Source organism: Anabas testudineus, chromosome 8, assembly GCF_900324465.2.
Source record: "Anabas testudineus chromosome 8, fAnaTes1.2, whole genome shotgun sequence".
Taxonomy (NCBI): Eukaryota; Metazoa; Chordata; class Actinopteri; order Anabantiformes; family Anabantidae; genus Anabas; species Anabas testudineus.
Window position 1 is genome coordinate 19,720,723 of NC_046617.1, and position 12,509 is coordinate 19,733,231.

Sequence of the window (12,509 nt, forward strand, 5' to 3'; positions counted from 1 at the left end):
CACATTTAAATCCACAGCAACAACATGAGCTGGATGTTTCAACATGAATATACGAATCAATGGATGCACACAAACTGTAAACAGCTGGAGCAGGTGGTGCTTAAGTTGAAGTTGAAGTGAAGTTCCAGTTTTCAACCTTCTTCTTCTGCACCAATCGTCCATCTTTCCACTCAACAGTAGTGGTGTTCATGTGACTGTTGGGTGCAGGAGTAACATCAGGACTGGACGTGATTCGACTACTTTGTCTCTGTGCACATGTTTTTCATTTCCGTGCGTGATCTTATCTCTGACCTGAGTCGTGATTACAGAGAGATGACATCTATCATTACATGTCCTGCCTTGTTCATTCAGGGACGCAGCTCTCCTGACAAGAGGTTTCTCCATCACTGTGCTGCCTTAAAATAAGATGACAGGAGCTGAAGGGGTTGTTGGGTGCAGCCTCCGGACCCCGTGGCTCCCCGTCACTTACAGACGACGTGTTCGCTGCTTCACTGCCTGTTGTGTTTGTGGCTCTGTACATGTGATTACACTGAACGCTTCTGACAACCACAACGGGACAGAGTACAGATAGAAAGCTGAGGTGACAGACAAAGGATGATAAGATGCAGCACGGAGCAGAAACAGCAGCGTTAGTAAAGACAAATATCAGTTAGTGTGTCGTGTTGGGTGTAGCTGGCCACCAACCACTCTCCACTCTCTCTGTTTCACCGCACTCGGCAGCTGCTTTACCTCCTTCACCATTCACATATCCATTTAGTAAAACCTTAGTGTAGAGATTAAATGAAGACGCCTGCAGTCATTAGCAGACTTTAAATTTATTGAGATTTATTCATTCTCTCGGCTCCTGTCTCCTCGTTGTCTTCTCTGCAGAGGAGGTTGAATAACACTGATCTGTAACAAGCTTCAGTTTGGATCCTCCGGTTCTCTGCTCCCTCAGCAGTCGACACCATCAAGCTGCTGTTGCTCAGTTTGCTTTAATTTACATCCCAGCGACGATAGGAAGACGTTACATTCAACAAATGTTGGTATAAGGTAAATGTCCATGGGACATAAACATGAAGCCACATTTATTTAAAATTTATACCTGGGAACCTCCCACAACACCTGTTGTCTCCGGCCCCTGTTCTCAGTTCATCACAGTTGATCAGTGTGTATCACACAGTTCAGAGCTACATACATATATTTACTGTGTGCACTTTGTGAACAGTCAGCATGAAGTCCTGCTGTAAAAAGTTTAGAATCCCAAAAATAGCCGACGTAGAGTCCGAGAAGCTGGACTCTGGATAATTAGCAGGAATGCATGGCCAAGAGGAAAAGATGCAGAACATGGAGAACAGCGTGTTTGAAACAGTGGAAGGACGTGAGCGATGACAAGTGGTGAAATGAAGGAGAGAGAAGCGAAGAACAAAGGAGAAGCTGCAGAACTGATTCCGATTTTTAGATTTTGTCTAGATGAGCAGTTTGTTGTGGTGCGTGCAGAACTATCACTGCTGGGATCTTGGTTGAGGAAATTCCTCCACAGCAGACAAAGCTTTTCCATCCCGTTGAGTTTTTTCAGACTGTTGAACTCCTTGGCCTGTCCCGAACCGCTCAGCTGCCTGTGATTGCTTGTTCTGTGTTTTGTGAATTCTATCTGATCCGGTGAAGTTGGTGTGTGAGAGATTCCTGACAGGGGCAGGTGGGTGCTGGTCACATGACCAGTTGGCACCTGAGAAAAGCTGAGAGGCACCAAAGTAAACAGCTCATGAAACGAAATAGTTGGAGCTCTAATGAGAAATAGAAGCAGATCATACGGAGCTATGCAGAAACCAGAACACGTACACACACACGCCCACACACTTATTCTCTCTCACTAAAAACGACCTCAACTTTCAACACGCTGAAGACACATTTAAATACTTGAGTCTGTCTAAAATGTTAAACACATATTTACTCACACACAAACCAGCAGGATGATTTCAAGATGAAGACACGCACACAGAAAACTGTGCATCAAAGTGTGTGTGTGTGTGTGTGTGTGTGTGTGTGTGTGTGTGTGTGTGTGTGTGTGTGTGTGTGTGTTCAGCGTGGGCTACAGATGAATGTAGAACAATCCTGTGAAACCTCACTGAAGCATAAACCCAAATAATGCAGGACTCAACCTGAAGCTTCACACCGACGCTGGAGCTGATTGGACCTGTGTCCACTCAGGTGATATCTCTATAAGAACAGGCTGAGCTGCAGCAGAGGTGAGACAGCATTCAGCCACCTGTCTCACCTCTCCTGCCCAGCAGTTTGAACACGACCTCTGTGTTCTGGATACAGATACCAATGAACGGCGGCTGGAGACTCCAGATGGATAAAATCTCGCAGCTTGACTTCAGTTAAGATGAAAGATAAGAGCGGTACTTCCTGGAACAGTCTCGTTACAGCACCATCAGAGCATCGAGTACCAACACTGAGCGGCATCGTAGCACAACAGTATGTGATGCTCTTTAAAACATACGGTTCACGTTCAGCCTCCTCCTTCACCTCACTAACAGACACAGTGTGGTGTTGATCTGATCTTGTCGCCTTTTCTTCCTTCAAACCTACAGAATGTTTTTTTTCTTGAAGTGAAACTTTCGAACTTGCTCCAGCAACATGAAATCCTCCAACTCTGAGTCCAAGAGGTCAGATTTATTTTTTTATCCCTCCACGTCTTCCACAGTGCCGTGTGCCAAAGTAAAGGTCACGTCAATAGCACTTGATAAATGTTTTATTAACGACTTGGGTCTTCCATAATTCCCCTGCAGTGGTTTGTGGGGGGGTTGTTGTTCACCACATACTGTCCTCTACACTTCACTGAAGAGCCAAAAGAAATCTGCTGCTCATCAAGTTCAACTTTCAAAACTCAAATTCACAGATTCTCTTTTTGAAATCAATGAATCCTGGAGGACGTCAGAGGTTTGAAGTTGTGCTGACGTCCATGTGGCAAATCTCACAGCTGCAGGACAACAGGAGCATCAGAGGACGTCCTGAGTCATGTCTGTCCTTCATCCCACCGTCTGACTGAGCCGAGTTTACATCACATGATGTTTTCAGCGACTCTATCTGACTCACTCCCTCATAGAGCGTCCAGTGTTTTCTAACATGAAGCCTGAATGAAGAAAACAGGCCTGGACGCAGCGAAGGCTCGACTTCATGGACACTTGTTGTTGTTGGCTTCGTGTTTGTCTGTGTTGTGTCCACAGAGCCGAAGACCAGCCTGAGCTCCACCTGCTCCACCTCCGGGGAAACACGAGCACAAACAGGTTCGACACGATCTGGAACCTTCACACACTTGTGGTCTCGTTATGAAACTCTCTCCGTCATTTTCTTGCCAAATGCTGATTCGTTCATATCCTGCACTTCTCCTACGCGTCTCTTTCTCACCACAAGTTCTGATCCGGTGTTTTGTCTCATCGAGGTCACGCCGCGTCTCCGTCTCCATCCTGGCTGCTTTTTTATATGACCTTTAATCGCTGGTAACACCGATTCCAACCAGATGTACCACACAGGTGTGCCCTGTTAGTCACAAGCTCCCCTCTCAGCCTCCCATCCTGTTTTTCCGGCCTCTGGCACATTTCACTGCATTCAGAACATTTTCTAAGAGCTGGATAAGTAGTGTTGAATGTAACGTGTTTACTTACTGGAGATTAAGAAAAAAGAAAAGCAGGACGCCAGAGGGGAAACGAGAGTTCGAGAACAGAGAGGGAAACAAGGACGAGACATTAGTTTCCATTCAATCAGCCTCTCGAATGTCTGTGTCTCAGTTTAGGAACAAATACTAAAATAATAATTAATAATAATAATAATAAATAATAATAATAATTAATGAATGCCTTTACATCGTTAAATAGAGAAGAAAACATGAAGTAGTCGGCTCTCCTCTCCCGCCCCCCCCCCCATTCCCCCGTGCTATCTACTTGTGGGCTTTATCTCCATCTTTACGTCTGTCTTAATGTTTATCTGTCTGTCTGACTCGGTCCTGGTGTGTTTGCTCTCACAGTCCAAACGCCTGTGTTGTTACGTAACTCAGATACAGACACAGAACCATGTTGTTCCTCCTGCTGTGACTTTAATATGAGCTGAGCACTGATGATGAAGTTCACTTAGTTCGTGTCCTTAACTTGAGGTCAGATCATTTATGAAATGTTCTCTTAATGAACATTTATCACTTTTCACACGACACAAACTTGGTTCTGGTTCTGGTTCAAACCTGGTTCAGCTCGCAGACCTTCTTCTACGAACCCCTTTGTTTTCAACAGCTGGAGAGACACATGTAGACCTGCACACGAGACACATGTAGACCTGCATAAAAGACACATGTAGACCTGCATAAAAGACACATGTAGACCTGCATAAAAGACACATGTAGACCTGCACACGAGACACATGTAGACCTGCATAAAAGACACATGTAGACCTGCACACGAGACACATGTAGACCTGCATAAAAGACACATGTAGACCTGCATAAAAGACACATGTAGACCTGGACACGAGACACATGTAGACCTGCATAAAAGACACATGTAGACCTGCATAAAAGACACATGTAGACCTGCATAAAAGACACATGTAGACCTGCACACGAGACACATGTAGACCTGCATAAAAGACACATGTAGACCTGCATAAAAGACACATGTAGACCTGCATAAAAGACACATGTAGACCTGCATAAAAGACACATGTAGACCTGCACACAAGACACATGTAGACCTGCACACAAGACACATGTAGACCTGCATAAAAGACACATGTAGACCTGCACACGAGACACATGTAGACCTGCACACGAGACACATGTAGACCTGCATAAAAGACACATGTAGACCTGCATAAAAGACACATGTAGACCTGCATAAAAGACACATGTAGACCTGCATAAAAGACACATGTAGACCTGCATAAAAGACACATGTAGACCTGCATAAAAGACACATGAAGACCTGCATAAAAGACACATGTAGACCTGCATAAAAGACACATGTAGACCTGCACACAAGACACATGTAGACCTGCACACGAGACACATGTAGACCTGCATAAAAGACACATGTAGACCTGCACACAAGACACATGTAGACCTGCACACGAGACACATGTAGACCTGCATAAAAGACACATGTAGACCTGCATAAAAGACACATGTAGACCTGCACACGAGACACATGTAGACCTGCATAAAAGACACATGTAGACCTGCATAAAAGACACATGTAGACCTGCATAAAAGACACATGTAGACCTGCATAAAAGACACATGTAGACCTGCACACGAGACACATGTAGACCTGCATAAAAGACACATGTAGACCTGCATAAAAGACACATGTAGACCTGCATAAAAGACACATGTAGACCTGCATAAAAGACACATGTAGACCTGCATAAAAGACACATGTAGACCTGCACACGAGACACATGTAGACCTGCATAAAAGACACATGTAGACCTGCATAAAAGACACATGTAGACCTGCACACGAGACACATGTAGACCTGCATAAAAGACACATGTAGACCTGCACACGAGACACATGTAGACCTGCATAAAAGACACATGTAGACCTGCACACGAGACACATGTAGACCTGCATAAAAGACACATGTAGACCTGCACACGAGACACATGTAGACCTGCACATGAGACACATGTAGACCTGCACATGAACCTGTGCTCCTGACTTTCCAACTCGCTGCTCGTTGTCTTTGCTGCGTTTGATTTTAATCTCAACTGAACGTCGTCTCTAACTTTACTGAGACATTAATATGAAATATTTTACCATGTTTTTAATGGAAAACATTAACATGACAACAATAGTGACCTCATAAAATAAAGATATTTACTACAAACACTGAAATGATGATAAAATGATGTAGTGACCACTTCAGTTTGTACTGTAATTGGTCATTTAAGAGGTTTCTATGAGTTTATTTGTCTTGCAGCACTTCAGTCTCATCAAATCACAATAAAGAAGAAGCTACAGGTGAAGCTCCGGCTCTGACCTCTGTTCTGCTGCCAGCTCTTTGAATTAGATTTTAATAAATGATGTGTTTAAAGTGCAGTGATTAAAAACGCCGCTCTGGTTTCAACTCTCCCTCCCTCAGCTCCGATCTCCCCATGCTGACAAAGTGCAGTGAATATTATCATGGACCTGCTACCGTCAGGTCGTCGATGTCCCTGTAGCGGCCGTCCCTCGCCCCCTCCCTGCCGCTCTGTTTACCCGCTGTTTGTTTTGCCCTTCCATCACCCACAGCACTGAAAGTTCCTGGTGAAGGAGTGGGAGTTGGGAGAGAGTGAGCTAATGCCCCGGTCTATTAAATGATGGAAAAGAAGGCTGATAGAAGCAGAAGGGAGGAGAGCGGGCCCTGGCTAAGGGGAGGCAGGGGGAGGGAGTCGGTGGGTAGAAAGGAAGAGGTGGGGGGGGGGAGGTGAGTATAAAAGCTTTGCACTGAGGAATTAGGAAATATTCCTCAGGAGACATTTCCCACACAGAGATATTCCAAGACTTCTCACTGCTCAGTTATCGTTCACGGTGAGTACATGAAAACCTCTTTACACAGCAACAGGTGAGTTTAAACTGGTCCGACTTCTTTTTCTTTTGTACTGAATATTCTCAACATTTTTATCATCTATCTTCAACATCATCTCGACGTTCATCTTTAATGTGTTTCAGTATAAAGCTGCAATATTCAGTCCTCATGCTACAGAGACTTATACAACTTTCTACAACAACCTTTACTCTGAGCTCTACCAGCTTTTTCCAATGAGGTGGACATGTTCTGCCTGCAGGGACGAACCCTCAGGGACCCTCCAAACATAAAAGACATGCAGAAACTCAGACCTCACACACACACACACACACACACACACTCTCAGTCGAGCTGTCTTTGGAAGTTGCTTTCTGAACTTTGGCCCCAGGCTTGTTGTAAGTCTAGATTCAACTGACGCCAAGATGAGCCTGAGGGGACGATGTTATGAGCGCTCTGCTCGTGTGTGTGTGTGTGTGTGTGTGTGTGTGTGTGTTTGGGTTTATGTACAAAGCTGCTATTGATGGTGAAAAAGCTGCTGAAACAGAATCTCGTCCAAACCCCACAAACAGAAACAGGCTTGAAAGCTTTTCTGCACTGCAGGTATGCACACGCAGCACATGTGCATGTGTGTGTTACAGACACCTGGCTTTTTGTTTGTACAGGTGTCACACACCTTATCTTATGCATGTTCTCCTGCTGCGTGTGTGTGTTGTATAGAATACCTGATATTCTCTGCAGTAAGTATCCGGACTCCATTAGTTGGCAGCTCGTCAACTATTCTCAGCCACAGTTATTCTCTCATGTCTGTTCTCTAGAATCTGAGGTTCTAGTTTAACTTTGTTCCAAAGCTCTAAAAAGATCTTTGGTTGGCGATTGGCACGTATAGAAATCCTGCAGCACTGTGTGGACATACGGTACGTCCACAGACATACCGTATGTCCACAGGGGAGCTTATATAAAGTATTTATATTTGTGGTTCTGGCCATCGTGCACAAAACCACAGGCGCAGATATAGAACATTTGCTTCTTTCAGCCTTATATCTGATATCTCTGCTTCTGGATCTTTCCTGTTTCTTTCTTTCCTATCTGAGCCACCTTCTCTCCCTCCTTCCTTCCTCCTTCAGTTTTTTGCCTCTCTTCCGATCGAACTCGTACTTGTGGTCTTGATTTGATTCACTAAAACACCTCTCTCCTCTCTTCCAGCAGGCAGATAAACAAACCCCAGGATGAGGAGCCTTCTTCAGTTTCTGGCACTCTGTGCTGCAGCAGCTCTCTGCGTCTGCTACGGTACAGATCCTCCCTGACGTCCTCACTTTGTTTTGCTGCAGTCTTTATCTATTCAGAACCTGTAAAATATCCTGTTTAGACTGTGATTCATCATTTATGATTAACCAGATTCCATGTTTTTCCCGTAGACTCTCATGAAAGCACAGAATCAGATGAAGGTGATTTAATGTTGTCTCTCAATCATGGAAAAACATGCATGCACTTCTAACCGCCTGCAGAGCTCAATGTATTTAATCAGCATTTTACCTGACACTAACACGCCCGCAGTCTTAACTTCACCTGACCCAGAGCGGTTACACGACAGCATGCCTGGCGTCACTAAAACAGGGATTTTTGTCTAGTAAAGTTTTGTGGTTCCAGATTTGTTTGTGCCAGCAAACCGAGCCAACTCCTTCATCAGGCCACAGAGGAGAAATGAGTACAACCCAGTGAGAGGCTTCAACTACTACGACCTCATGAGGTAAAACCACACGACCACAGACGTGCACACAGTGCACAAACCCTCCCTTCGTTCTACACATACATAAAAACCACAGTGAGCCCGAAAAAAAAGCCCGACTGAGAGAAGCAGGGCTTCACGTCTGCTGTGTGTCTGTGTCTCTTTCCTCTCACCAGTCCTTCTATCTTCTATCTAATCTGACTTTCTATCTCCCTCCTGTCCAGGAAAATAAAGTCTGCAGCTGAGAGGCGTTCAGAGACCTGTGAGGACTTCCGTCCCTGCCGCTTATACTCCTTTCAGGTTGGCCGTCAGCAGGCCTACAACAGATACTTTGGAGCCCAGAACCAGCCGCAGAGACCGGCCGGGATACGTCGATACTAAACTCGGAGCATGAGGCTGTCGAACACAGAATAATGGTCATCGCCTGCATGTGAATCCCTTCGTCCCACAAATCACAATTTTATAGAATTTATGTGTTTGTGTTTTTTTTGTGGCCTCTTCTGCATCATGAGTATCCACGAAGAAAACACATTTTATGAATACCGAAGCGTCCAGTGTGGCTCCGACCTCACGAAGGCACATCATTATACGCGTGTCTCATCTCTTATGTAATCTCAGAATAACTTTTTGTTATCACACCTTTCCAGCTTTTATTAGCTTCACATGTTATTCTTGAATAAAGTGTTTTACTTACTCTCCACTAACTCTCTCCTACATTATCCACCCACATATCCAGAGCAGCACCGCTTTGAAAAGAAAAATAAAATTCCCTTTGCTGGTTTTGTTTTAATCCTGTTTAGACCATTTGTTCGCCACATGGGCGTGTGAGAGCATTTGGTGTTCAGAACCCGTGTTTGCAATGTGTAACAGATGTTAGAAGGATTTCTGGATCTGATGTAATGGCTAATTTTCATGCTACATGTGTTTTAAAGACCAGGACTAGTGTTGAAGGTAAATAAACAACTTGGTGTTAGTCATTCTTTTTAGGAGGAGGTTTGTGAGAAGGTTTAATTTAGTTTTCAGCAGCAGGTTACTGCATCAGCAGATCAAGTACCCAGAGATCACTGTGAAAATAAAATCTTAATTACAAGCACAAGTTCTGTACTATCAGTAAAATGTACTTACAGTAAAGTATCAAAGTTGTTCTTTTCACATATGGAGACAGTGGAGAAGTACTACCACAGCTTCAAACTATTTAAATACAAGTAATAGTATAGTATCAGCAAACTGTGCCTGCAAGTATCAGAGTACTTGTAGTAAAATACCTGTAGTTGGATTGTTAATAGTAAAACTTTGCATTCAATCTATTTATATTCACTTAATATTATCCAACATGACTCGTGCTGTGGACTCTGACCTTTGAGTAACTTGCTGCTTTCTGAACACCGACTGAAACGTGGACTCTTTCTGTTGAGTTCATGTTTGGCTTCCTCTCCGTGTAACAGCGCTGGATGTTTTCCAAAGTACTCCTGAGTATTATACTGAACTATACTTTCATTATTATACTTCGACGTCACCATACAAGACAAAAACGTGATGATTAAAGTGTCTGTGTGCACGAGATAACTCTACATAACTTCATCATTTCATCGTGCCTGGTGTCGTGCAGTCTCGTGATGAATCTGCAGACACTCACAGAGACAAACCCAGGTCAGTGCACAGCAGAACTCAGCATGGCACAGACCAACAGAGGCAAAATATAAAAATCATATTGAATTTTTGTTTTTCTGTGTTGCCACAAAACCACAAATGTGCACAATTAAAGTTTTCCTGAAGCTGAGTTCTTGAAGTTTGTCCCTGAAACGAGACAAGAATGACCCAGACAGTGAAATTACAGCCCAGGGACCAGTCCAGAATCTAAATATTCACTTTAAACAAGCAACAGGGAAAAATCTATAGAAGGCATTTTCAAAGGATTCGTTTTGGAAATGTGACTGGTTCAGAGCTTCAGATGCTTCAGATGCAGTCAGGTTTTCTCTGTCTAATAAACTAATGAACACTAAAGATGAGTTGTGTGAAATGGTTCAACTTTAAACTTTTTTAAACTCTTCTCATGGAAAGTGGTGTTTAATTAAAATAAATGACATGTTCCACTCACTTTATGAACCTTTCTGCTACAAACCACCCACTTGTCTTAGTAAAAATATCTTCCCGCTTTTCAAAACTGGCTTCAAACACTCTGGGTTCGGTTTGAAATGTTGCTTTTATGTAGGAAATCACTGCGGTTTGTCATAAAAGAGAAAGCCCTCGGATTAAAATCATGTCACATCCTGTTTCATGGGTTTGTCTGCAGCCTGCACTTTGCAACCTAAATGTAAAAGTGTGTGGGAGCCCCACAAGACTCTGACCTCTCCGGTCCAGTCTGCCAGCTGGCACTGCAGCCCCCACGTTTCATCAAAAGTTTTATTAACACATCATCTGACAGCAGGTCGCCAGCTGACGGCTTCATTTCTGTATATTTAGCATCAGGCTTTGTCTCTTTTAAAGCTGTTTTCTTCTGATCTTTAAAACTAAACACCTGATGAAGTGTGCAGCTGCTAAAATCACCAAAGCCAGGTGGAATTAGTTTGTTCATCACCCTGTGGAAGCAGCGAGGCCACAGACTCGGTCTCATCTCTGCTGACTTGTGTGTGTATTTTTGCATATATGATTTTTACGGAGGTGTGTGTTTCTGCGTCTGTGTGGGTGTGTGATACATGATTCCCTAACCAATCACATTCCCATGTCATGGCGAGGGCTGCATCTGTAAACCTGGCATGTATTTATGTATAGATGTGTAAGAAAAGAGGCAGAAAGAGAGGAGAGTGACAGAGCTGCTGAAGTCGTGAAGAAGAGAAGCTGAAAGATGAAGACGCTGATCATCCTGGTTCTCTGCTCCCTGGCTGTCGTCTGTCTGACCTCAGGTATGAGAAACATGACGGCATCTGTAGGAAAAACTCTCTCCAGGCTTATTTTAACATCAAGAATGTGCATTAAGTGTAAAAATGTGAAGAAACGACTCACGACTAGAACCAATCTAGTGAATCTCTTGTTGTTTGACAGATGCCTCCACTGGCTCCCAGCCTGCCGGTGACAACCCCGCTCAGGAAGGTAAGATCTAATCAAACAGTTCCTTCAACTGAAAGTCATATTCTCAGTGTTTGACAGTGTCGCTTCAACAGGCCGTAAACCACAACACAAACTCTGTGGACGCTGGTTTATGTTCAGCTGCTCTGCAGCACGAGTCTCGAAAGAACTCAGAGAACCTCTTTCCAATATTTTGTCAGTTGAGTAAATACAGCTGGTACTTTACCTGGTGTAAGTGGATGATGTATTTATGTATGGTAAGTACTGAGTAAAGATCCTTCATTTAACATAAAGCTATAAAAGCATCATCAGAAACTCACTGTTTTAAAAATTGTATAATTGCTTATTGATGCTCACTATTAAAAAATTTTATTATTACAAGAAAAAGCTGTAAATTCTCATATTTGCAAAGTTGGAATGAGGTAATATTTAGTTTTTATACATGAAACTGTTGCTAATTCATTTTATTCACAGATTAATAACTTCTGGTGTAATTAACAAATCATCATATAAAAACTCACGCACAGCTGCTAATTGTAAATTCTATCACTTTATGCACTGATCATTAGTTTTTTTATTGTTTTTTTTATAGGAAAATGTAAAAGAAATGTAGTAATGTCAGTCGTGTCTGTGCACTGATCCCAGTATTTAAACTCTTGTTATTTAAACTGACTAACTGAATAATTATAAAAACGCTGTGTGAAGTTTGTATTAATCTATATTTCATTTGCAACATCTGGATTTAATCAAATAAAGCAGTAGTTTCTGCTGACTTGCAGTTTGCATTTCATGTTGGCTTCACTGACGTCTTCTGTCATTTTACACTGATATAAGTTGTGTTCAATGTGCACGGTGCAGGTTTGTTTGTGGAGAGGGACGAGGCGTCCAACGTGGTGAGACAGAAGCGAGCTGCTGCACAGTTAACCCAGTTCCAGCTGGAGAGGTATTTCACACAGTGTTTTTATCTCACATAGAGAGACGTCGTATGTTTTTTTTATTCCAATATAAAAAGCACGACTGACTGTGAGCGATGTCATGTGCAGTATCAATAACTCTGTCTGCTTCCACTCAGCCTGAGAGAAGTGTGTGAGGCCAACCTGGCCTGTGAGCACATGATGGACACAAATGGAATCATCGCCGCCTACACCGCCTACTACGGACCGATCCCCTATTAA

General features: G+C 43.2%; 2 protein-coding genes across 3 annotated transcripts; both read left to right on the plus strand.

The window, feature by feature from the left end:
* Positions 1 to 6,441: 6,441 nt before the first annotated feature.
* Positions 6,442 to 9,058, plus strand: mgp (matrix Gla protein). 2 transcript variants are annotated; one of them, XM_026357827.1, is made up of 5 exons: positions 6,442 to 6,544; positions 7,749 to 7,829; positions 7,958 to 7,987; positions 8,190 to 8,289; positions 8,493 to 9,058. In XM_026357827.1, the coding sequence occupies exons 2-5, from the start codon at positions 7,769 to 7,771 to the stop codon at positions 8,647 to 8,649; spliced, it is 348 nt and encodes a 115-aa protein (XP_026213612.1). In that variant the 5' UTR covers positions 6,442 to 6,544; positions 7,749 to 7,768; the 3' UTR covers positions 8,650 to 9,058. The 2 variants fall into 2 exon arrangements, with proteins under 2 accessions (XP_026213612.1, XP_026213606.1); XM_026357821.1 differs by having other exon boundaries at positions 6,448 to 6,544; positions 7,746 to 7,829.
* Positions 9,059 to 11,113: 2,055 nt separating this feature from the next.
* Positions 11,114 to 12,509, plus strand: bglap (bone gamma-carboxyglutamate (gla) protein). Its single transcript, XM_026357841.1, has 4 exons — positions 11,114 to 11,171; positions 11,311 to 11,358; positions 12,193 to 12,277; positions 12,407 to 12,509. The coding sequence occupies exons 1-4, from the start codon at positions 11,114 to 11,116 to the stop codon at positions 12,507 to 12,509; spliced, it is 294 nt and encodes a 97-aa protein (XP_026213626.1).

What these genes read in the sequence shown, in the direction of transcription:
- mgp (XM_026357827.1), top strand. Translation starts at nt 7,769, where the DNA reads ATGAGGAGCCTTCTTCAGTTTCTGGCACTCTGTGCTGCAGCAGCTCTC. An exon ending in AGCTCTCTGCGTCTGCTACG is followed by an intron (nt 7,830 to 7,957) that starts GTACAGATCCTC and finishes TTTTTCCCGTAG; the next exon opens with ACTCTCATGAAAGCACAGAA. An exon ending in AACTACTACGACCTCATGAG is followed by an intron (nt 8,290 to 8,492) that starts GTAAAACCACAC and finishes CCTCCTGTCCAG; the next exon opens with GAAAATAAAGTCTGCAGCTG.
- bglap (XM_026357841.1), top strand. Translation starts at nt 11,114, where the DNA reads ATGAAGACGCTGATCATCCTGGTTCTCTGCTCCCTGGCTGTCGTCTGT. An exon ending in TGTCGTCTGTCTGACCTCAG is followed by an intron (nt 11,172 to 11,310) that starts GTATGAGAAACA and finishes GTTGTTTGACAG; the next exon opens with ATGCCTCCACTGGCTCCCAG. An exon ending in ACCCAGTTCCAGCTGGAGAG is followed by an intron (nt 12,278 to 12,406) that starts GTATTTCACACA and finishes GCTTCCACTCAG; the next exon opens with CCTGAGAGAAGTGTGTGAGG.